Source organism: Eleutherodactylus coqui, chromosome 8 (genome assembly GCF_035609145.1).
Source record: "Eleutherodactylus coqui strain aEleCoq1 chromosome 8, aEleCoq1.hap1, whole genome shotgun sequence".
Classification (NCBI taxonomy): Eukaryota; Metazoa; Chordata; class Amphibia; order Anura; family Eleutherodactylidae; genus Eleutherodactylus; species Eleutherodactylus coqui.
The window spans coordinates 118040815-118064986 of NC_089844.1; the positions used below are offsets into that span (position 1 = coordinate 118040815).

The 24172-nt window shown below is 43.0% G+C and overlaps 1 protein-coding gene across 1 annotated transcript in view; it reads left to right on the forward strand.

Moving 5' to 3' along the window:
* The window catches only part of DNAH3 (dynein axonemal heavy chain 3), a 379066-nt gene that overhangs the window by 181605 nt on the left and 173289 nt on the right, over positions 1-24172 (forward strand). Inside the window, exons 20-23 of the mRNA XM_066576291.1 lie at positions 4425-4539; positions 14290-14406; positions 16324-16503; positions 20457-20593. Of these exons, the coding sequence (XP_066432388.1) occupies positions 4425-4539; positions 14290-14406; positions 16324-16503; positions 20457-20593 (549 nt within the window). The remainder of the gene's footprint in view (positions 1-4424; positions 4540-14289; positions 14407-16323; positions 16504-20456; positions 20594-24172) is intronic.

Here is a 24172-nt window from a genome sequence, read left to right on the forward strand (position 1 = left end):
CATTGCTAATGAGGGCTTTTCAGAAGTAAAAGTTGTTCGGGGGGAGGCCACTCTTGCCGCTATTGTGGCTTAACAGTGGGACCTGTGAACTTGAGATGCAGCCCACCATGTAGCCCCTCGCCTGCCCTATCCGTTGCTGTGTCGTTCCCATCACTTTCTTGAATTGCCCCGATTTTCACAAATGGAAACCTTAGCGAGCATCGGCGATATACAAAAATGCTCGGGTCGCCCATTGACTTCAATGGGGTTCTTAACTCGAAACGAACCCTCGAGCATCGCGATAATTTCGTCCCGAGTAATGAGCACCCGAGCATTTTGGTGCTCGCTCATCTCTACTAAATGTTTGTTATTTTTCAGTACATCAAGCTCTTGATATGCAATAGCCTAAAAAATTGTTGCTAATCTCTTTCATTTGCTCACTTTTCATGTGGTGTATGTTATAAAACAATTATCTTCCGTACTCTCAGTGATCACAGAAATTGTTTGAATGTGATTTTTGATTAGCTTAAGTGCTCGCATCCTCTTACTAGGTTTGTACTGCCATTATTTCACTCTGGGGAATTTTTTCCACAATACAAATTTTAATGTCACTAAAGAGAAGTAAACACCATATGTCATACAGGGAAGAATTACAGAACTGAGAGCTTCTCATACTGTGCTTAAAATTGTTTTTTAGTAAACTACACTGACATGGCAAAAGTCAAGTGACAGGGATTTATATTGTGTAAGATCCCCTCTAGCCAAGCAAAGTGCAGCACAAGTCCATGGAAGACGTCTGGAGGGATGTTGAGCCATGCCGTCTTGATAGCCACCCACAGCTCTTTGGTATTTGTAGGATCTCGGGTGTAAATGGACCTTTCCATCACATACCATAAATGTCTGATTGGGCTCTTGTCTGGCAAATGTGAAGGCCATACCATTCTTAGGAACTCTACTTCTCGAACCAATTCTGGACATCTTGGGTTTGATGACATGGTGCATTATCCTGCTGGAATATCCAATCATTGTAGGGGTACATGAAGTTCATAAATGGCTGCAAATGCAGTGAAATGTAGCTTAAACCGTCAGTCATGTGTTTAAGCGAGCCAGTGGAGCAAACCTGAGAACAAACATAGCTTCGGTATTGAATGTGGACATGATTTCTGTAGTTTCTCTTATCACATGGACAATTCTAGCCAGTTATGATCATCAAAGGGGTTTTCCATGGAAATACTATTGATGACTTATCATCAGGATAGGTCATCAATAGTTGATCGGCCAGGGTCTGTCGCTCGACACCCTGACCGATCAGCTGTTCGGGCGCATGCTGTCAGCGCTGAAATAACACAGAGGCACGAAGGCTTCCGCTACGACCTCTGTATTTGGAGCGGAAGCCTCCACGCTGATCTCCCATGTAGTGGCTGGCGCTTGTAACTACAGGCACAGCTCTCATTGATTTCAATGAGAGCTGTGCCTGCAGTTACAAGCGCCGGCCACTACACAGAGGTCGGTGCAGAGGCTTCATAATCAATTTGCATACTGCAATCCCATGACTTTTGGTATGTCAGTTGTGACAAGTCGGGGATTACTCGCCTCTGGATCGCCGTTCACATGGTTGGGACGTGGCGCACCTTGCACGAAAATATGCTCCAGCAACAGAAGATTTCTTTAAACTCTGTCTCCTGCCAGCCTTTATTCACAGCATATAACACAAATCATACATAGTCCAACATAGGTTGGGGTTCACTACCCACAGGGTGGTGTCACCAACCCCTCCTGGGGCGTCTGGAGGGCATCATCCTCCGTCAGACCGGGTGACAGACCCAACTGGTCCACACTAGACCTCAGGCTCCAAGTCCATGATGCGGCTCCCTTCACCGCCTTTCTGGCTCTCTCAGCCAGCGTCTCTCTGGCTCTCTCAGCCAGTGTCTCTCTGGTTTCTGGCAGGAATTGGCTCTTTTGTAGCCACTTCCTGCTGCACCCATCAGGTGGTAACCTTTACCTTTCCTCTCTCTAGCTATCAGACTGCCTATCTAGCACCTTCTGCAGGCCAGTCTGACATTGCCCTGCTACATATCCCCCACTTTGATAATGGCCATAGGCCACATCGCACTTTTTCTTTTGGGCCTCCAGGGTCAAAACTCCAGGCTCGGGGGTCTCTGTCTGTGGGACTATCACTTCCACTTTTTTCACGTTCTGAAACACTAACAACGTTTTCATTTTTCTGCGCGTTCTTAACTATCTTCTCTTCAGTCTGATCGTTCACTGGCCCTTTCCTAGCCTTCATCTTTGCCACTTCTTTTACAGGACATTTTTTCACCTGTAACTTCTGAGGCACCTTTCCTAATCTCTACTTTAGTGGCCTTTTTTGCTTCAACATTTTCACCTTCTGCCTTCTCCTTGGCCTCTTGTATTTCAGAGGTCTGTTCAGTCTTCATCTTTTACTTTCTCAATGACTTTCACAATTTTTATCTCCTTTTTAGAATTCAACAGGGTCTTCTTTCTTTTCACTTGTCTGAACTGGGCCCTAGACCGCTCTAGTGTCTGAGTCTTCTTTTCAGCAATATGATCCTTTGATTCCCAGAGTTTCATCTTCACGTTTAAATTCTTAGCTGACTTTTGAAATACTGCTTTTTCTTCTGACACCACCTTCAGGGTGCACATCAAGGTTAGTGCTTCAATCTCCTTCTTATAATGATCTCTTGTACTGTTTCCTTATTATAGTTTACTCGGCACTTTCAATCCTCCCATTATCTTTGTCTAAATCTGTTTGTTTCATATTAGACAACAAAAAAGCAACCATAATAAAATGTAAAAAAGGAAGTAACCATCAGCGCCATCACAGAGGGAATAAAGCATTATACAGTTCTCTTGTAATCAGTAGCCAGTCAGAGTAATGCTCCCACATACCAGATTTTAGAGTTGAGGAATGTCCTCTATTACCTCGGAATTCCTTATCAGGATATTTGAAAGTAGGTTTTCTAATTCAGACAACCTTTTTGTGACACCTGAGAGACATGTATGTTCGGTGTGCATCAGGGTTTGATGGGCTCCATATATGGCGAGTGCCGGCTGTAGAACACAGTTGGCACATAACCAGAATCAGAGATAACTCTTATCCCAGTCATTTATCCTTTTAGATTCCAAAGTCACTGCTAACCGCCGGCATGGCCGGACAGAAAAGGGTTTCCACTCTGTCCCCTGAGCCCCCACCTTCATTCAGTTATCATGGAAACCTGGGATTTTTTTTTCTACAGTATTTCACCCCAGTTAGGTATGGTTCAGCCCTCTGGCTTTTTTCCCATTCAGTGTAGGGGGGAAACTGATGGTGGAACTGATCCCATAGTTTTTCATGGGACAGTTCAAGGCAACTGGCACAACAGGTTTGATGCTGGATGCCTTTCTGCACCAAACAGAAAAACAGCAATGTCTGGTTATGGATGCCAGTCCAGAGCAGAGAGAACACCAAAATGGTGTCAATTTTGTCTGGCTCCAGTGTGAGAACACTGGGCAGACGCAACCGATGTATAAGAACCTAGCCTTAGAAAGTTCTGAACGTCTTTCAGTACATTATATAGTACACTAAATTGTACAATTGCGAAATACAACCTATAAACAACAAGCTGCCATAGGGCTATGATTTCATGTTTTCTGTTATTTTTCCCTTAAAGAAATCAATGTGCAGATGAAGCCACGCCAAGTAAACCTTGATTCCCCATGCATGCTTGACGACCCCAACTCAAGAGATTTCAGTGTGGTTTCTGCTGATGTTCTCATAAAAACTTTAGATTTTTTTTTTAAGTGGGGATGTCAAAAAATAAAAGCGAAAAAATTGCTGTCTCCCCACGGGTTTAAAAGAAGTTAGTCACCAGGACAGACCTCTTTAATTTAAGGCATCTAATATTGAAAGCCCTGAGAAAAATAAGTATATGTGCTCAGCTTTAGATAAAATAACACTATTGGTCTAGAAAGGGTCTCAAAGTCTTGCACATCCCAAATGATACAAATTTTTCCTTTATGATGACTTTAGCAAATAAACAGTAATTGTGCAGCAACTATATTACTTATATTGACAAGGGTTTGCCCACCATTTTTTACCATTTACTCTTACTGCATATGGGACTGAACACATGTCCTTAACCTTCAGCTATGGACGGGATTTATTTGTTACACGTCCGTGGACATGGGGTCTCCTATATATTGTGGTTAACTTTTTTCACAATAATAAACTGGATGTTAACAATAACTTGTTTTTATTAATTTTCAAGTTATACATAATTTAAAAATATGTAGAAATAATCAATGTTTATTTATATATTTTCTATAAATCGCTCCCCCTGTGGACATTCTTGAATCAGGAGGGGTCTGTGAGACTCCACGTGCACAGTTAAAGTTAGCCAAAGTGATAATCCATGAGTAGAATGTGTATAATTTGTGCATTGTAGGCTGGACCAGATTGGAGCATCAGCAAGCAAAGAATATTCTTTGGAGAAAGCCTTGGAGAAGATGAAATCAGAATGGTCCACAATGGCCTTCAACTTTATCCAATATCGTGATACAGTAAGTTACGATATGTAGTACAACCAAGCTAACAAATTGGAATTGGAGCTTGGAATATCTCTTTTAGTGACCTCTCTGAAGGCGAGGCTTTGGTCAGCTGTCTCAGATGAGGAAGAGCCTGTAGACATAACATCATGGTGGAGAACCTCTGGCCTGAGAGGTTACTACTGTTTGTTCTGTTTCTAAGTTGTGATTATGATAATTTGCTTCTCTACTGGTGACGTGAGGGTCAGAAGGAAAAAAATCTGTAAGCTTTTTATGCACCATAGATTTGGCTCACTGGAAGTTGGTGATGCGGTTAATTGAGTTGAGATTAAGATGAACCTCTGCACTGTCCCTGGCTATGACTTCACCAGGTTTAGTGTAACGCGTCTCAGCTTCTTTCCTCCTCATTGCTGGCAGACTAGGGGGTTGATGAATCCTAGCTTCCCTGCTAAAAATAGCGTGTTGTAGCTGCTCGCTCTGCTGACCTCCTCCTACACAACCTCCTCTTCCGACTTCCTCTGCAGACTACTCACTAACTCCTCTTTCACTTCCTGTCTTTTTCCCGCACTTTTTCTACTCCTCCCTCTCAGTATACTGGCTCACTATCTAGTTTCCCGCTCTGAGCTCTCACTATTCCCCACGACCAATTAGGGAGGGCATGACATACAGCCAATAAGCAGCCAGCTGTTGCCAAGCTTTAAACATCAAGCTTAGGAAGAAGAGGGAAACAATTTTTTTCCGAGGTAAGGCACTTTCTATGTCTCCTGGAAGCACATAGCAAAGTGTGACAGGACTATGAATGTGTGGCTATTCTGAAAGACTCTTTGGGCAACTACACTGTACTCCATTCCTTTTTTTTGGAAAGTATATATGTAAGGAGGAACTGCTTGTAATTATTAGATGTAGGTTATAGTTAATAGATAATATCTACCTTGATATGGTTTATTATGATGTTATGTCCTTTTATTGAATTACTTAATAAACATGTATATCAGCTATGATGCTGCATCGAACATTATGGTCACTAAGACCTTTGTTAACATAAAGGGCAATGGTGGCCAATTGAATGTTGCTAATGGGATGCTAGTTGGCCTCATCCATGCGATCATCAACACACACATACAAAAACTGCGGGTTTTTTTAAGTTCCGCCACTCACCCATAGACATTGGCAGCCATCGGGACATCCCATTGGGCATCATTGCGCTTAACGTTGACAAAGGTCTAAGTGACTGAACCGTTCGATGTATCATCATGGCTGATATACGTGTTTATTAATCAGTTGCTAACTATACTAATGATTATGCCTTGGATGTAACATTTTAGATGTCATAGCATGTGCTGAATACTAATCTGGATGCTGTTTCATGCATTGAATATCAGGAATATATGAATGAATTTTTTTCAAAATGTTATGTGCTGATGCGGAGTAATACATTTTGAGGTTCTTTCATTACATTTATTACTTGTGTTGTAGATTTCTTCTATTATTACTCCAGATATAGTCTAACCGTTGAACGGTGCCACTTTAAAGAGAACTTGTCACTTGTTTTTCTTTTCCTAAAGCACCACCCTAGGATTTATACTATTCACTGAGGTGAAATCGTGGCTTGTCGCTGTGTCATGTAAGCTGCAGTAGCTTCATGGTGGCATTGAACCCTCTGTGGTGACGTGTTTGCATTGCCAGCTATGTATGTGTACATTTGTGAGGTGTCTTTTATTGGAGTTTCTACACAGGGGTCCAGCTGTCCATACCGAGTACTGCTGTATTCATAGCAACTGAGGCCACGGGGGTTTGTGGGGGATGTAGTCTGCCTTTAATCCATCATTCAGTGCACAGGGATGAAGAACTTGTAATGACGTCACTGTCATGTGATCGGGGGCAGAGCCCTGGTGACTGATCACATGACGGTGACATCATCATATGTTATTCACACAGTCACTCATTACTCACAGACAGGTGGTCATTAGTATTTTGACTAGTAATTATTAAGAAATTATAGCACCTGTGTTTTTGGTGGCGCAATGTGCCACACAACTCTGCTACATGCACGACACACACACACAGCTTTGGTACATGCACGCCATACACACACAGCACTGCCACATGTACATTATATACAACTCTGCTACATACACGTCACACACAGCTCTGCTACATGCACGTCTCAGATACACAGCTCTGCTGCATGCACATCACACACACACAGCTCTGTTATATGCATGTCACACACGGCACTGCGACATGTACATCCCATATAGCGCTGCTACATACACGTCACATACACACACAGCTTTGCTACATGCACATCACACACACACAGCTTTGCTACATGCACATCACACACACACAGCTCTGCTACATGCACATCACACACAGCTCTGGTACATGCACGTCACCCACACACAGCTGTGCTACATGTACATCACATTCTGCTCTGCTGCATGCATGTTGCACACACAGCTCTGCTACATACATTTTTCATCCTATACAACAGAGATCACAGCTAGTACAGCAGAGTCCTCACCCCCTGGTCACACGCCCCTGGACTCCTCCCACACAGGTGACTGCTCGCATGACGGTGACATCAACACAGGTGCTGTAAGCACACTGCTGCTGTCTGGCTCGGCAGGTTTTAAATAATGTGAGGGACCTGTGATGAGCCCCAGTGACTGATTCCTTGATAGTGGCATCTTCACATGTAACTCACACAGTCACTCAATTACAGACAGGCGTTTGTTAGTATTCCATAGCAATTGAGGCCATGGGGGTTTGTATGGGATGTAGTCTGCCCGTAAACTGCATAGGCATGAAGGACCTGTGATGACATCACCACCGTGTAATCAGGGGCAGAGCATGTAACTCACTCACTCAAGGACACTGAGCCCAGGTGATTGATCACATAACGGTGATATCATCACAGGTCCTGTAAGCACATGGCTGCTGTCAGGCTCTGCATGTTTTATATTTGAGGACTTTTGATTATGTCACCGTCATGTAATCAGGGGCTAAGCATGTAACTCACACAGTCACTCAATTACAGTTGGACAGGTGGTGGTTAGTATTTTGATTATGTCTGTTGAGGTTTGATTGATGTTCCATACAGCGTACTACGTCAGAACCATGTTAAAATATGTTGTGTTTGGCTTCCCAGGTTCTATTTAGGAAAAAATAAAAGGGAACCTTAAAGGGGTTGCCCAGTTGTAAACTTTTTTTGGCCTACTCACCACATAGGCTATTAATAATAGATTGATGGAGGTTTGCTTCCTAGGAACTCTGCCAATCAGCTGTTCGCCAGGCTGATATGCTCATGTATAGAGCTGATTTCTGCATGAAACAGACAGCTCCGTTCCCACTGTAGTGGCCAGGTTTTGTATTACAGGCAGAGTTCCAATTAAAGTGAATGAGACTGTGTGTGTAATTCCAAACCTGGCTACTGTGGTGTGAACAGAGCTGTCTGCTTCCTGCAGAAATCCGCTTTGTACACAAGCGCACTGGCCTGATGAACAGCTGATCTATGGGGGTCCCAAGCGTCAGTCCCCTGCAGATCTACTATTGCTGGCCTATCCAGAACATAGGCCATCAATAGTTTACAACTGGATAACCCCTCTAAAAGGAAGGAAACAAATACAGTTTTTCCAAGTTTTTTCATGGTCTTCTCTACACAGGGAATCCCAAGGACCATTAATTTAGTCATTTATTTTACATGGGGCAGGCAGGATGGAGTTAAAACAGGTTTGCTAAAATATTATATTGTTAATAATGAGATAACAGAAAACAGCACAATTGTGTAAATATAAAAAAAGTGATGGAGTCTTTACTCTTTTGTGTGACTTTATGATGTATGAGCCATTTTTTGGCAGTTCATCCTCTAGGCTGTGATCTGTAAGTCTTTTCGGATTTTGTTCCCAGCTAAGGTGCTAAGCTTTGTGGTGGAGCTCAGTACATAATAAACCCTCTTTGGAAAGGTCTCTCTTCTGCCGGCCCCACAGCATACACCTTTTTAATAATTGGGTATTGAGAGCTTGTTCAACATCCCTAATCTTGGATGGTTGCTAGCACAGCAGCACTGTTTGTTGATTAACACCCCCCCACTAACAGATAATACCCTTGATCCCTGTTCTTTGATTGAAGAATTAGAGAAAAGCAAATGGCACCTTGCTTTGTTTAGCGGATCTGAAAGATCAACGTAACAACAGAAAGCTGAGATCTGACTCTGAATGGAAAAAATTCTGAATGACAAGTTATAAAGTGATTTATAAAATGATGAATGTAGGTTAACATGCTTGTAAAAAATACAGAGTTATTAAAATACACCTTTATTTTTTATGACAGCCTTCAGAATTTTATCTGCCTATTTGCAGCACCTTTCAGTTTGGCTCTTAAAGGGGCTTGTTCACTTTGGCCAATCCCTTTTGACTAAAAGGGTGTCCCGACAATAAGCTGATTGAGGGTGTTCTCCTGCTGGGACCCCTGCCAATCACTGGTTATTTTCTGAGGGAGCCTTGCACAAAGTAATCGCATTCCACTGTAGTTCCCCCACAGGCAAAATTGTGCATTACACTTTTCTCAAATAAATCAGTTAAAACCAGTCCAAGTATTGCTCAGATGTGCTGGGACCTCCTGAGTGACAGACATTATTTGTAGCCATTCTCTGCTCTGGTTAATAGATGGTTCTGAATGGGGAATTCTTTCTATTAAAGGGTTTGCCCTATAAAACAAATGGTGGGGGTCCTACAGTAAGACCAGTCTTACAGGACCAGATTTGGTCCTGGGGAATGGGGAATTCTTTCTATTAAAGGGTTTGCCCTATAAAACAAATGGTGGGGGTCCTACAGTAAGACCAGTCTTACAGGACCAGATTTGAATTGCGGATTCCGCAATCACCGTCCGTGAAGACGATCCGCGGTAAAACACAAGCATTGAAAGGCATGTACTTTTGAATTTTCCTTCACACCCGTGTATATGAATTACGTATCCCGCGAGCTCAAGAAAAATCACAGCATGCTCCATTTTAACGCGGATGGCCTCCACCCGCAATTAACATTGCGGATAAGTGGTGGAATCACTCGCAGACCATATAGAAAAGCCAGAGAGAGAGAGAGAGAGACTCTCACCTGACCTGAGTGATGTTCTCCTACTTTCTAGTGTCACTCTCTGTCTGCGATCTTTCTTCTACGCAGACGATTCGCTGTCCATTCACGTATATCCGTGCGGAAAATCACATGCATTCTGCAACCGAATGCGTCCGTACGTAATTTGTTTCCACAATGGATAGCAGGTTTTCTGCTGTAAATTTCCACATGCGGAATCTGACCCGTTCGTGTGAGCCCGGCCTAAGAAGGAGATCATTGGGGATCTAAGTGATTAGACACTTATGAATCAGTTACTTATATCCTAACCATAGGGGGTAAGTATCTAATTGGTGGGAGTCCAACCTCTGGGACCTTCCATCAATCACAAGAATGTAGATCCTGATTGTCCGGGAATGAATGAAGTGGTGGTCTCACCTGTGCTACAGCCCCAATTATGTTAACGGGACTGTAAAAGATAGCTTAGGGCTTGTACTTGACTATTTTCATTAGGTCTATTGAAATGAGTGGAGTGGTAGTACAAACACTTGATAACTGCTCCATTCATTCGGGGAGCTTCATGACGCTGTTGCTTGTGATCAGTGACTGTCCCAGTGGTTGGACCCCCACCAATCAGATGCTTATCCCCTATCCTGTATCATGGGTTAACCCCTTTAACTCAAGTTTCAGTAATAGAGTGTAAATCACCCAGACTGACTCATTTACTGCATTTAAAGATGTCCTAAGAAAAACAAGTGGGCGTTCAATACTACTGGACATTTTAGATTTTACCTTCTAATTTGTCTCCTAAAAGGACTTGTGTTCTTCAGAAATGAAGGCAGAACACAGAACAGTAAGAAAAATTGCACGTCATTAAGTACAGCTCTGGTGTGTTGGCAGAGGGATTGCTTATTTAGATGTTCCCAATACATCGGTGTTATGCAGATGTCAGGGTGGCACATGCCAGAAGTAGGCAGCTGCTCACACAGTCATCTTGTCATGCTCCAGCGGTCTCCGCGTGCGCCAGATTGGACTAACACCACTTATTCAACTCTAATGTTTGATCCTCAAATTGTAACTAACGTCTTATAACATTCTTAGTTTTATTACATTATTGTTATATCCATATAAAACCATTTCAACACAGAAACCTGGTCAGAAATAAGATATTGTTCCATCAGTCAGTTAATGAAAGTGCAGAAGGTAATTATTATTTAGAGAATCCCCCTAGTGCCACAACCTGTGCTTTACCATCCCTCTAAGGGCTCACACCCACTGGCGTAGTGTGAAAACACTCGCAGCGCAAGAAAAACGCTATGATATCGCCAGTGTTTTCAATGGGGCCAGCAGCGCTAGCCCCATTGAAAAGATAGGGAGAATATCGCGGACTTCTGCCACAGCTGTCACAACTGTGACAGATGTGGCAGAAGTCCAGCATGCTATCCCATTGCTTTCAGTGGGGTCGGCGCTGCTGCTAGCCCCATTGAAAGCAGTGGTTTGTGGCAACCCCCGCAGCATGATTTTCGGGGAAGGGCTTGAAATATAAGCCCTTCCCTGAAAATCATCCCTATCTGTTTAAAAAAAAAAAAAAAAAACTTTACTCACCTCTCCGCCGCTAAGACACATCCCCCGGCTGGCTCCTCTGCACTGCTGTCCAGCACTTTCAGCAGGGCTGAAAGGGCTGTGCTGATTGGCTGAGCGCTCAGCCAATTACAGCCAGCGCGTAGCTATTCATACAGCCCGTGTACTTGGCAATTTCTGGTACTCCCATTGAAATAAATGGAGCAACAATGTGGATACACACTCTCCGCTCCATTTGCTCCGTTCATGCGGGAGCCTTCGGAACCCCTGTTCTTGGGATCAGTGGTGGTCCCTGCAGTTGAACTCCCACCAATCATAATGTTATCTCCTATCCTGTGGATTTGTGATAACTTTTTATCTTGGCACAACCTCTTTAAGGCCAGGCTTACATGACCTAATGTTTACTGAGTATTACGCGGGCTCTGTGCACCCATGTGATACGTGGTAACTCACAGGCAATCAATTACATTTCCTTACGCAGTTCCGCTCTCATAAATGTGTCGGAATTGCATAATACCCGAGTGCAAAAATGAAAGCACCATGTTCTTTTTTTGCCGTGTAGATACGCAAGATTCAGTCCATTGTTTTCTATGGGCGCATATGTACACACGTGCCAATACACAATTACATTGCATATAGGCGGTGGTTATATACATCATTGCTAAGCAACACTGTGAGAAATATAAACAAAAAGAAAAACAAGTGTACTGATATGCTCATGCAAAGTAAAATTGTGCCACCATACGCAGTAGTATGCAGAGTTACGCCTGACTCCACAGCTGTAAAAATGCTGCAGGACCCCCCCCCCCCCCCCCCCCCGCAGCGTTTTGATCTTATCACCGTGTGAGTCCGGCCTGGGTTTGACATGCTTAAAATGAATGTGAGCAGAGGTCTGTGCAGCAGTCCTCCACAGATCAGATTATTGATGATCTTTTCTAGTCCTATAAAACCCATTTAACCCTTAATGACACAGGATGTACAGTTACGTTCTGTGCATTCGGGGTTTGCATTGAGGGTGATCGGGATCCGATCTCGCTGCATCCAGTGCGGGTGTCGGATGTTTCTTGCAGCTGACAATCGCCAGCAACAGCTGCGATCAGTGTGAACACTGATCGTGTCTGTTAACCCTTGTAATGCCAGAACAAAGTTCTGGGTTCCCAAACAGCCCACTCACGATGCAATCACGAGGTGCTATTCAGTTGCCATAGCCCCCAGCGCTGCCATGACTTATATCCCATCAGGCCATGCCTGTGGTGTTGCTTTGTAGAATGCCTGTCAGATTGTGGTATAATTTAATGCTGTGGTATTACATCATACTGCATGAGCAATCAAACTATTGTAATTTCAAGTCCCCTGTGGGGACAACAAAGATGTAAAAACTGTAAAAATTAGTAATGAGCAGCCACTCAACTCAACCCAAGATAGTACCATTGAAAATTACGACTTATCCCACAAAAAATAAGCCCTCAGAGAGCTACATTGATGGATAAATAAAAGAGTTATGATTTTTTAAAACTGAGGAGGAGAAAAGAAAAAATGAAAAAACAAGGGACAGTCCTTAAGGTGTTGGAGAGTTTCCCATCATGAAAAGCACTTTCTAGGACCCCGGACACAGGGTATAAGTTGAGGAGCAGGGAGGGTAAGATGCTGGCTTGTCACAATGGCACTTACCATGCTCCCTCCCAGAGGGACGCACGTGGCCTCGGCCAGGGCAGCACTGGGCCTTTTCCGGACACCCCTGGGAGAGGGATGCCCAATAAACAGTAGAACAGGGATAGTAGTTATCAAGGGTGACGCCACCATTCCGATACACACCGAATGACCTTCGGCGGAGAATAAATCAGACGCAGACAGATATAACGTACCTCAGGACCCTGGGAACGATCAGGGCCTGGAACAACTTTACTTAGACAAACTTCACCAGTACAAGGTAAGGTAGACAATCTTTCAAGTGAAAGCATTTAGACAGGCTTGATTAGGAGTACCTCCACACGGTGATCCCAGGCTTCAGGACACCTGTGTGTGAACAATTGAGGATGCATACGTCCACCCAGCTGTCCCAGACTTCAAGACGCTTGGGCGTGAACAATTGAAGAAGAGTACCTCCACTTGGCGGTCCCAGACTTCAGGATGCTCGAGTGTGAACAATTGATAAGAGCACCTCTGCACTGGGCCCTGAGGAAAACTCTACTTACTTCTCTCTTACATTCTCTCTCCAATTGTGGCTCAATCCTCTCTCATTCTAGATCAGGCAATCCAGGGAACCTCTCCTCCTCTTCTATTATTCCATTCTTCACTGCGCAAGGGCTAAAGGTACCCTCATTGAGCTGGCACTTTTCATCAGGAACCCAGAAGACGCGGACCCTTTCCCGCTCTCAGACACTCCTATTTGTACTCTCACTCACACCACGTGACAGGACATAAATTGATACATTCACAGGCAATCTGCAGGCTTTGCAAACACGTAACGCATCACATTCTGCAATTGTGCAATACACATAACAGAATAATTAGACAGATTTGCACAGTGCACCAACATAAGACATACATGTATGACATTATGGAGCGGCCCAGGTAAGCATGTACTGGGCCACTACATAGGCCTTTCTAGGAGCCAGGGCAGAGAGACAAAGAGCAGCTGCTCTGGATGTATTTTATGGTTGTGTATACGATTGGGTCCCATGTATTACATTCTTTTCATATCGGACACTGCACAGGAAATGTGTTGCTACAGGTAGGTTCACCAATGCCAGGGGTAAGAGAAACTGAACCCTTCATTCTAGAAAAGGGCTATCCAGATGGGACAATTGCTTTAATGGGGCTGTGCAGGATTAGAAGAATATGGCTGTTTTCTTCCAAAAACATCTGAGCTGCAGTACCTGACACGATTTATGGATGTGGTGCTGAACAAAGCAACCATGTTGTTATAATTGAGTTCAATAACTTTGATGTACACAAAGGAGAACCTATTACATTTGTCCATTTTCTTCACATCTCATACAATAGAAATGCTATTTTTGTGATGTTTGATAGATCATGAAGTACTTGAAACATCTACTGCACTCGCATTTGTGATTAAATCTATGTGTAATGTAACCTTTCTTATGGACAGAATACAAGCATCCTTTCGGCTGTTGATGACATTCAATTACTACTTGATGATCACATTATTAAAATCCAAACGATGTGCGGTTCACCATTCATTAAACCGATTGAAGCTGAAGCCAGGGTAAGAGGGAATTGTGACAGTTATGACCTAATCCTTTACTGTGCGTACATTATGTGCTTTAATTACCATAGTTCTCTGTGAATGAGTAATTAATGATTCCATCTTTATTTACAGCACATAAGCATATTAAAGAAAGGCTTCACTTACATTAATATCTTTGTTAGTAGTAAACATCTTCGCTAGTATGGTTCAGTGCAGAAGGCGGTATAGCAGTTCATAAGAGGCTGGAGATATTGGGATCTTAGCCAAGGTTAGAGTGCGAGTTCAGTGCTACAATATACAATAGTGTAATGGTATAAAGAAGTAACTAACTTAGTATACATATAATTCAAAGTAACTCAGGAAGAAGAGTGCCTTATGTGAAGAGAAAGTACCTACAGCACGTGTAGGGAGAGTGGTCATCCACTTTATAGCCCAGGTTTGGATGCATTATTATTAGAGATGAGCGAACGTACTCGGATAAGCACTACTCGTCCGAGTAATTTGCTTTATCCGAGTATCTCTCCGCTCGTCCTGAAAGATTCGGGGCGCTCCGCTGCTGACAGGTGAGTCGCAGCGGGGAGCGGGGCAGAGCGGGCGGGAGAGAAGGAGAGAAAGATCTCCCCTCCGTTCCTCCCCGCTCTCCCCTGCAGCTGCCCTGCAACGAGTAGTGCTTATCCGAGTACGTTCGCTCATCTCTAATTATTATATGATTCTCCAAAGTTAGCAAACTTTTATTAAAGGGATTAGGCGAAGATATAAACTCATTCCCCATCCATAGGATAAGTGATAAGTTTTTGATTAGTGAGGGTGTCACATGACTCTCATTGTGCACACGATTGGTCAGCCAGTCACAAACTTCAGCAGGCATGGTTAAATCACTGTTGAAGCCTGTGAGTGGCTGAGCTTCCATAATCAACTGCACATGACTGCCCGCTACTTCTTCAGGAATCCGTGCGGAGGACACTGTGGCTGCAGTGCTGGACGGGGAGCCGCCGACATAGGTGAGTGTTCATTTTTTCTTAATTTCAAATAATTTTAATCTGCTAGAATATTTTCTTCTATGGCACAGAAAACCCACTTATACAAAAAGCGTTCCCCAGGCATCCTCCTCACTCTGGTACGTCCATCTGATTTGAAGATGGAGTAGTGTGAATCATCACTCCATAGAATGTTCTTCCATTGCTCAACTGTCCAATGACCACACTCCTTGCACCAATGAAAACGGGCCGATGCCTTGTGCTTCATGATGGACAGCTTGTGTGTAGCAGCATAATTCATATATCCAATAGGGTGCAATCACAGACTAAGGCTGCATCTTATATACCATTGTTTAGGACACATGACTAGAGATGAGCGAGCGTACTCGGAAAAGCACTACTCGCTCGAGTAATTTGCTTTATCCGAGTATCGCTGTGCTCGTCCCTGAAGATTCGGGTGCCGGCACGGAGCGGGGAGCTGCAGGGGAGAGCGGGGAGGAACGGAGGTAAGATCTTTCTCTCCCTCTCTCCCGCCCGCTCTCCCCTGCTCCCCGCTGCGACTCACCTGTCAGCCCCATCGGCACCCGAATCTTCAGACCCGAGCACAGCGATACTCGGATAAAGCACATTACTCGAGCGAGTAGTGCTTTTCCGAGTACGCTCGCTCATCTCTACACATGACATGTTAATAGCATGTAAACCATTCTACTAATAGGGGTGTCCAAATACGTTTGGTAGGATAGTGTAGTTTCCTTTAAAACAAGAGCTATTTTGAATACTTTTTCCCTAAATAACTTTGCCCAAAAGATCCACTCTGTATAGAGAATCAACGGCATTTGTGAGTCATTATCCTAGAGCTGAGCCTGATGGGTGGATATATAGGATAATGAGAGATCATTTCATGAGTTATTTTTAATGTCATCCAATGCATATATTTAGCTAATTCTGTTTATGGCAGGAATGGGAGCAGACGCTGGTCCTGGTTCAAGACATTCTGGATGCCTGGTTAAAGTGTCAGGCGACTTGGCTCTACCTGGAGCCCATATTTAGCTCTGAAGACATAATAGCTCAAATGCCAGAAGAAGGACGGAAATTTGGTATCGTGGACAGCACCTGGAAGGACATTATGTTAGAGTCGGTATGTATATGAGTTGCCTGGGAAATCTTATTTAACAGAGTGATATAAGCATAGGACAGATGCCATTTATCACATTTGTTATAGCGATAGATGTGCACATAGCACAGTGCTAAACACAGTGGATAGCAGTTGTCTGTGCCAATGACCAAAGACCTTTGTGAATCAACACATAACCAGGTGTGACTGTGATAAATGTAATCCAGCAGAGCATAAAGCCTACTGAGCGGGGGCCACAGATACACAGATAGTGCTGTTTATCACTAATCTAGTATTATGACTACATAGTCAATGTTCTTTCATTTGTCTGTATATAAGATAATGGAGAATCGCCCACTGCTGTGCCACTCAGTCTTATAACACAATGTGGAAGGTAACATTTACTATGAATTCTGATGTTCTTTTTACTAAAATAGTAGACTTGTTCAGCCCATTAGAGAAGGAAATTGAATTTGTACTGACATCTAAATGGTTGCAAGGAGAAAATCATAAACTGCAATTACAATCTCATGAGCTGGAAAGACATTGGATTAGTATAAAGTACAGTAGATAGGTACATCAAGAACTATGAGGATGGCTTATGTGCTTGTACATAATGGTATTTAGAGCCCTCTGGCTGAATGGATGATTTGGGCCTATAAATAATAATACATTCTTTCTTCGATATATATAATAAATTATTTACTGTATACACTTTATTTAATGATGTTCTCCAGACAATATATGTTCTTAGACTCTGTTCACATTTCCATTGTTATTTTTAATTCTCAGTTCCATCATTGGATCAGAAAAGCAAGAAATACTGAAGGAATTCATATTTTTATCTGTTTTATAGATCACTAATTACAATAAAGCACAACAAATCAAGTAACATCAGTATTGGTTAAAATAGAGGAAAATTAGGGGTCATAGGTGCCCATGCATCTTCAATAACTGTTAGATGAACAATTATTCTTCCTGCAGCTCCCTCTTATGCACATGAACATTTGGCTTTGCCAAGTGTTTGTGTGTTGAGGGAGTTAAGCCGCAGCCAGACAGCTTTGGCAGCAGCTTATCTTTCATTGGAATGCAGTGTTCTCGATCCATCTTTTCCCCCGACATCATCTGTAGGCTGAAAGTTGAGCCACCCCATACACATTACAGAGTCATCCGGCTTCATCATTATTGACAAGTTCATGCAACTAAACTCTAATGTGTTTGTGGACTTTAAGATGACAGTCTCTACAACACTGAAAAAAACAGGAAGCACAGACCTGATATCAACAAGCCGTTATATTGTTTTCTCTTATTTTAATTCTTGATATCTCTTGTTACAGAAAAAAAACAAAGAGCACAATTAATCACAGGCAGATATATACTTTATATAGTGTAGCTGTAACATCCCTGTGTGACTAGAGCACCACGCCAGTATGGACGCAGGGCGGCGTTCACACAAACACAAGATGCACACACGATAAAATGCAAACACAGACTACAGTACTCCAAGCAATGGTAGATGGAGAAACCTGTCCCTTACAATTCAGGGGAATGGGGGGCCCCTGCCTAAAAGCGGGGTAGGCATCCTGGTAAGGATGGCCCCATGGTCTTCAACTTAGACCTGGTTATCCTTGAATGAAGGTACCTGGAGAAATGCACAAACAATGCAAAGCAACTGAGTAAAGACTAACAAAAAGCAAAAGGAAAGTAAACAGACATTTAAGTGACAGTGGAAAGCTTTCACCCAGAATAGAGATTCCAACCCACTCCACCTACACCTCTAACTGAACTGACGACCAAAACGCTCACCAGCATGCCAGCACACATAACCAGATAGAATAGCTATAAAAGTATGAGGTATCGGTTCGTGAATTGACCAAGTCATCTAAGCCGCGAGCCCACTTCAAGGGTCCTCATTGTCTCGTGGATCCTTACCCTATTAGACGATTACTACATGAAACCTGCCTGCATGCGGGGCGATCGTTCCGACAGGGATGGCCCCACGCTGAACCTAGGGACTTACCTTGCCCTAGATGGCAAAATGATCCACATCAGGACAGGATGCAGCTCACACCAACACGCCGGGGATTTGCATACAACACAGAACACCATGCACCCTGAACAGAACTATTCACACCACATGTCTGGCCGCTTGCACAAACATGCAAAATAAGTCACTGTTCACACCTAAACATGCCATTTCAGACCTCATGTCTGGCCACTGCACAGACAAGCAGAACATGAAACTGTTCACACCTATACACACTGACCACACATGCAAGCAAAACCCTAGGGTGAGGGGGAAACCCAGTAGCCTCTAGCAGAGGGGCTCGTATATGAGCAGCAGACTAGGGAGATTGGCTAGCTGGACAAATCCACACCCAGCTAGCTCAATTAACCCACACCTGTGGGCTGTGCTGCTGGAAATCCATGTAGAACAACAGATCCCAGCAGCACAACCTAATAGTTCCTCCCCTTTAAAAAAGCGGCCTCTGACTCCTTAGGGAATAAAAAAAGAAATAAAAAGTAGCCCCTTCTCCAACAGATGCTGTACAACAGGAGGGAGTAAACCATTGTGCACCTCTAAGCAGGACTACTGCCCCTTATACCAAAAGACCACCAAACAGTAGCCTCGGATGAATCCAGGGATGAAAAAGATGGTAACCACCCCTACTGACACAACATCACACAGGACTTATCCGTCCTTGTCTGATGCAGACGCAGACGTGTCAGGTAGGAGAGGGGAAAAAAAACAGATACATAACAAACACAGGAGTCTGGTGCAAATGGTATTGACTATGGATTATGTCACGTTTCTGCGGCACAAGAGCGCCACAGCACGGACGTAAGAAAGGTATCACGTCCAGACAGCATGCTAGTATATATTAGTCTGGTGGATCAATGAGCAGTGGAAAAAGATCACCTAGTCAGACAAATCCAGATTTCTTTTCTTAGGTGGTAAAAACAGACCGATAGAATTTGTGTAAATTTAATAAAAATGCCAAAATTAGGAAAATTATGGAAAAAAATTAGCATTTTTTTTCACATTTTCAACTGCAATATGTCAAATATGTGCAAACATACTGTACACATTTTTGATAAGATATATATTTCTATCTGTTTACTTTATTCTGGAAGCACATTAGAAAAACGTTAGTTTTTTTTAACCATTTAGGAGACGTACAAATTTAACATTAACATTTTGAGGAACATTTTGTTTTCTTACATGAAGCCAAGATTGCAAAGGCTTATAGGTATCAGAATGATAGATACCCCAACAAATGACCCCATTTAAAAAAATACACATCTTAATGTATTCACTGAGGAGTATTTTGAACCCACTGTTTCTTTTCAGAAGTTAATGTACTTTAGAGGAGAAAAAATTAAATTTCAGATTTTTGCAATTATGTCATTTTAAAGACAAGTTTTACATCATGCTAATAGGAAGGTTAGAATTTGGCTCAAGCAGCATGAATCGCTGAACCCTTGCTGTAATTTGTTCAGAACATGTCAGTACCTCCATTTAATTTGCAGAACGTACATGAGCCAATATTTCAGCCGAATGATTTCAACACCTAGTAAAATCCATGTCATAACAAATTGCTGTGGTTCAGAAGCCAGACCAACGCACTACTACATCAGTGTCTAATAAAGTGGCCATTCAGTGTATGTGATCATTGTTGCACAAGGGGTCTGTATACAAATGTAAAAACATAATCAAAGCGACATTTTCCTTTTCTGCCTGTTCTTTATATATTTTACGGGCAATAAAAGTCTTAGTAATACAATTTCTTGTGAACTCATTTTTTTTACATTTTCCAGTTACATTAATCCTACTGTCTCTTGCTGTGAACCAAGAAATTAATCCTCCTAGGGCCAAGTAGACGATGCAATGGTGAAACATGACATAGTACAGCTTCTGTGTAATTCCTTGTGCACAATGTAACCTCTCCTAACTACTCGTCCTTAATTTTCATCAGGTTAAAGATACCCGAGTGCTTATCGCAACCAAACAGCCAAACATGTTAGAAAGGCTTCAGGAATCTAATATCCTCCTGGAAGACATTCAGAAGGGATTGAATTCGTATTTGGAAAAGAAAAGATTATTTTTTCCAAGGTGAATGTTCTTGTGATAAGAAATAACACACATTTGATATCTCTCCTTTCACAAAGAGATTTACAGTATGAAATCACAAGCTAAATGTTACTATGTAAGGACCTATATGTCACTGTTGTTATTCCATGCACACAGAGCCAATATATGACAATGGTATGGTAACATTATAGTGTATTTACAGTACATACTAGTGAGAAGCCAATCTTAGGGCAAAACACATGGGCGTATGTGAGTGTAGTTGCGCATGAACCAGGGTTTTGTTACTTTTTTGGGTCATTAAAACTTTGCGCCATAGCACGCGACTTTGAAAAAAGCAGTGGCAAGATAGATCCTGCCCTAACTTTTCTTGCCCGTAGTAGTAACAGGCGAGAATACCGCTAATGAAAACGCAATAATTGAAATCAATGGTTTTATTTCGTCCCGTTACAGGGGACAGCACTACGTCACTCCCACCTGAAGAAGCCCTGTGACAAGAAACATATGTTTTATACTACAGTCACACTGGCAAGTGCGGTATTGGGTCAAGAAACTAAACCCTGTATAGTGCTTGTCATCTTGTGTTTTAGCTGTGGATGTGATGCATTTTTCTTGTAAAAACGACTTGCATCGCTGATGTGAAATTCCTATCTTCATACGCGATAGAGGATCGAAAGTGTTTGCCATTGATATCAATAGGAAACATCACATTCACAGGCACATCGCACGGTCCCATTGAAAACAATGGGTGATGTGTTCCGAAGAACATGGAAAAATAGGACATGCAGCGATTTTTTTTATACCTTTTTACCTTGCAGCAGCTCTGTGAAGGAAAACATCACTTATGTGTATGACTCCAATTAAAAGAATGGACTTTATATTTGTGCAAGTTTTGCGCTCGTGTGCAAATAGTCTTCAGATGTGAATTAGGCTGGGTTCACATGAACATGTCTGGCAGCGTATAGGTTGCGAGAGATACATGTGCAGCACAAAGCCAGTACACAATCACATTTATGTAAAAAGCACATTTAGTCTTTTTTTTAAAGTAGTAAGACATACAAACTATATAGATGTGGTTTTGCAATAATGCTGACCACAGAGTAAAGTTAACGGAATTTTTATCTCACAGTAAATACTGTAAAAACAAAGCCCAAAAATCATTCCACGCCACAATGCAGTCTTTAAATGTTTTCACTACATTATGTGTTGCATTAAATGGTGCTATTAAAATTTACAACTCGTCCAGGAAAAAATGTGAGCATAAAAATGATCATTCATCCCAATACAGCTCAGAGTAGCTGCTGCATGTAGATGGAGTTTAACACCTTATTGACCAGCCATACGTGTTTTCATGTCCTGCGTGTCTGGGCTTTAATCTACAGGGCCGTAAAAACACGCAGACCCTATAGAACCTGTAGGGTTGTGGAGTGTGACAGCTCTATAAGCTGCCGGAGGTAGCCGATAGCCTAAAGCTGTCATGCGGGGCCGCGGTGTGTGACATCCCCCCCCAGTCACACGATTGCCATTATCCAATAGATAACTGCAATTGCATAAAAATAAAAAATAAAAATTAAAGTTTATGTCCCTTTACTGATCGGATCTGTGAGGGGAGCTAAAACTGCTCACCTCCGGCCTCCATGATGTCCCATGGCAATCTGGTCCTGTAAGGACCGGTCATGGTCTTCTGCACATGCGCGGCAGAAGTAAAATGTCAGGCACATGCGCAAAAGGCCGGAGAGCCCATGACATTTAAAATTTTCCTGTTCCTGGCTAGCATGAGTGGCCAGGAGCAGGGAGGTGTCACTGTGGGCGGCAATATACGGCCCCCGGTCACATGATCCATGGTCCATTAGATAACAGCGATCATGTAAAGTAAAAAAAAAAGTTTAAAAAGTTAAAGTTTCACCTCCCCTCATGGATCAGAGTCGTGACGGCAGGTGAAATTACTTACCCAAGGCCCCTGGATTTGTCTCCCGACAAGATCTTTATCCGCTAACATTTCCCTGTCTTCTGCGCATGTGCCCATTGGCAAAGTGATGGATGCAAGCGCAGAACCTGGGGGGGTGGGGGGTCCTGGGAAATTTAAAATCTCCTTGCTCCTGACTATGAAAGGTAGCATGGATTAATGACTGAGAGCCACGGTGAGTAGGCCCCAGTCACGTGATCGCCGTTATCCAATGGATAATGACGACCATGTGAAAGTTTTTTAAAAGTTGAAGTTTCATCTGCCCTCACCGATGCAATCAGTGAGGGGAGATGAAACTTCTTACGGAAGCCTCCGCATTTGAATCCTGAAGCGATCATCCTCCACGGACCTTCCCTGACTTCTGTCCATGCGGCCGCTGGCAAAATGGACCCATGCGCAGGAGCCGAGGATTGTCCAGGAAATTTAGAATTTCCTTACTGCTGGCTACCAAAGGTAGCTGAGAGCCTGGAGCAGTGACCGATGGCCTCGTTGAGCGGTCCCCGGTCACGTGATAAAGGACCTTAGGCCAGTCTCACACGACTGGATAAGAATTATGGATTATGGTAATACTCAGATCAATTAAATGCATTGGATTACACAATTCTGGTCACATTAGCGTATCGGAATCATGTAATCCACTCATGGAAAACAGAACGCAGCATGTTCGATTTTACCGCAGATATCCATGACATAAAGCCCATTTGTGGACACGGATATACCGACAGCCAATAGGCAATTACATTGTGTATGGGCGGCAAGTACCCACATCATCGCTAAGCGCATGACCGCCTGTGTGAGTACGCATTTATGTGCAGTACATTACGTGGCCGTACGCAGGGCCGGGCTCACAGCTGGGATCTGCCACAGGCCTCCGCAAGTGGATTCCACATACGGCTGTGTGAGCCCGGCATTATTCAGATCGCTATCTGTAATATGTAATCTACCAGAAGCCCCGGGAACGCTCGCCTTCCTGTGGTTCCAGGAGCAGCTTCTTGAGCGCCTTCTGTGTGAGACCGTCGCACCTCATCAAGCTTACGAAGCCTCACAGAGCACCACTTTCTATACCCCATTCCTGCCGCTGGCGCATGGGAGCATGAGGGATACCCAGTTTTATTGCCCCAGGTCTCCGTAATTACCCCTCTTTTGAGACATACCACACAGTTTTACACTATTACTTTTAGCTAAAATTTAGAGAATGCCAAAAGAGTATTTTTTAGGGAGTAATTTTTTTTTCTGCACAAGTTTTCAATGGGGCCGGTAATTTATTCAGTTATGCCTTGAAATTCAACGGGTGTTCCCTCCAGTATAGGCCGAGCCATGTGTCCTGTAAGCAGATTGGGGCTACAATGGGTATGTTTCTGAACACAGGACAAATAGGGGTTTCCAGTTTTGGGGTACAAGTCTTCATTCCTATGTATGCTGTACAAAAAACAGTTTTTAAAATGACATAATTGCCAAAAAAATGAAAATCATATTTTTTTCATTCTGCTTTGCTTAGATTCATTCGGAAACTGTGGGGTCAAAATACACAGTTCACCCCTGGATGAATTCGTTAAGGGGTCTAGTTTTCAAAATGGGGTCATTTGTCGGGGTTCTCTATTGTTTTGGCCGCTTAAGGCCTTAACAAGTGTGTAATG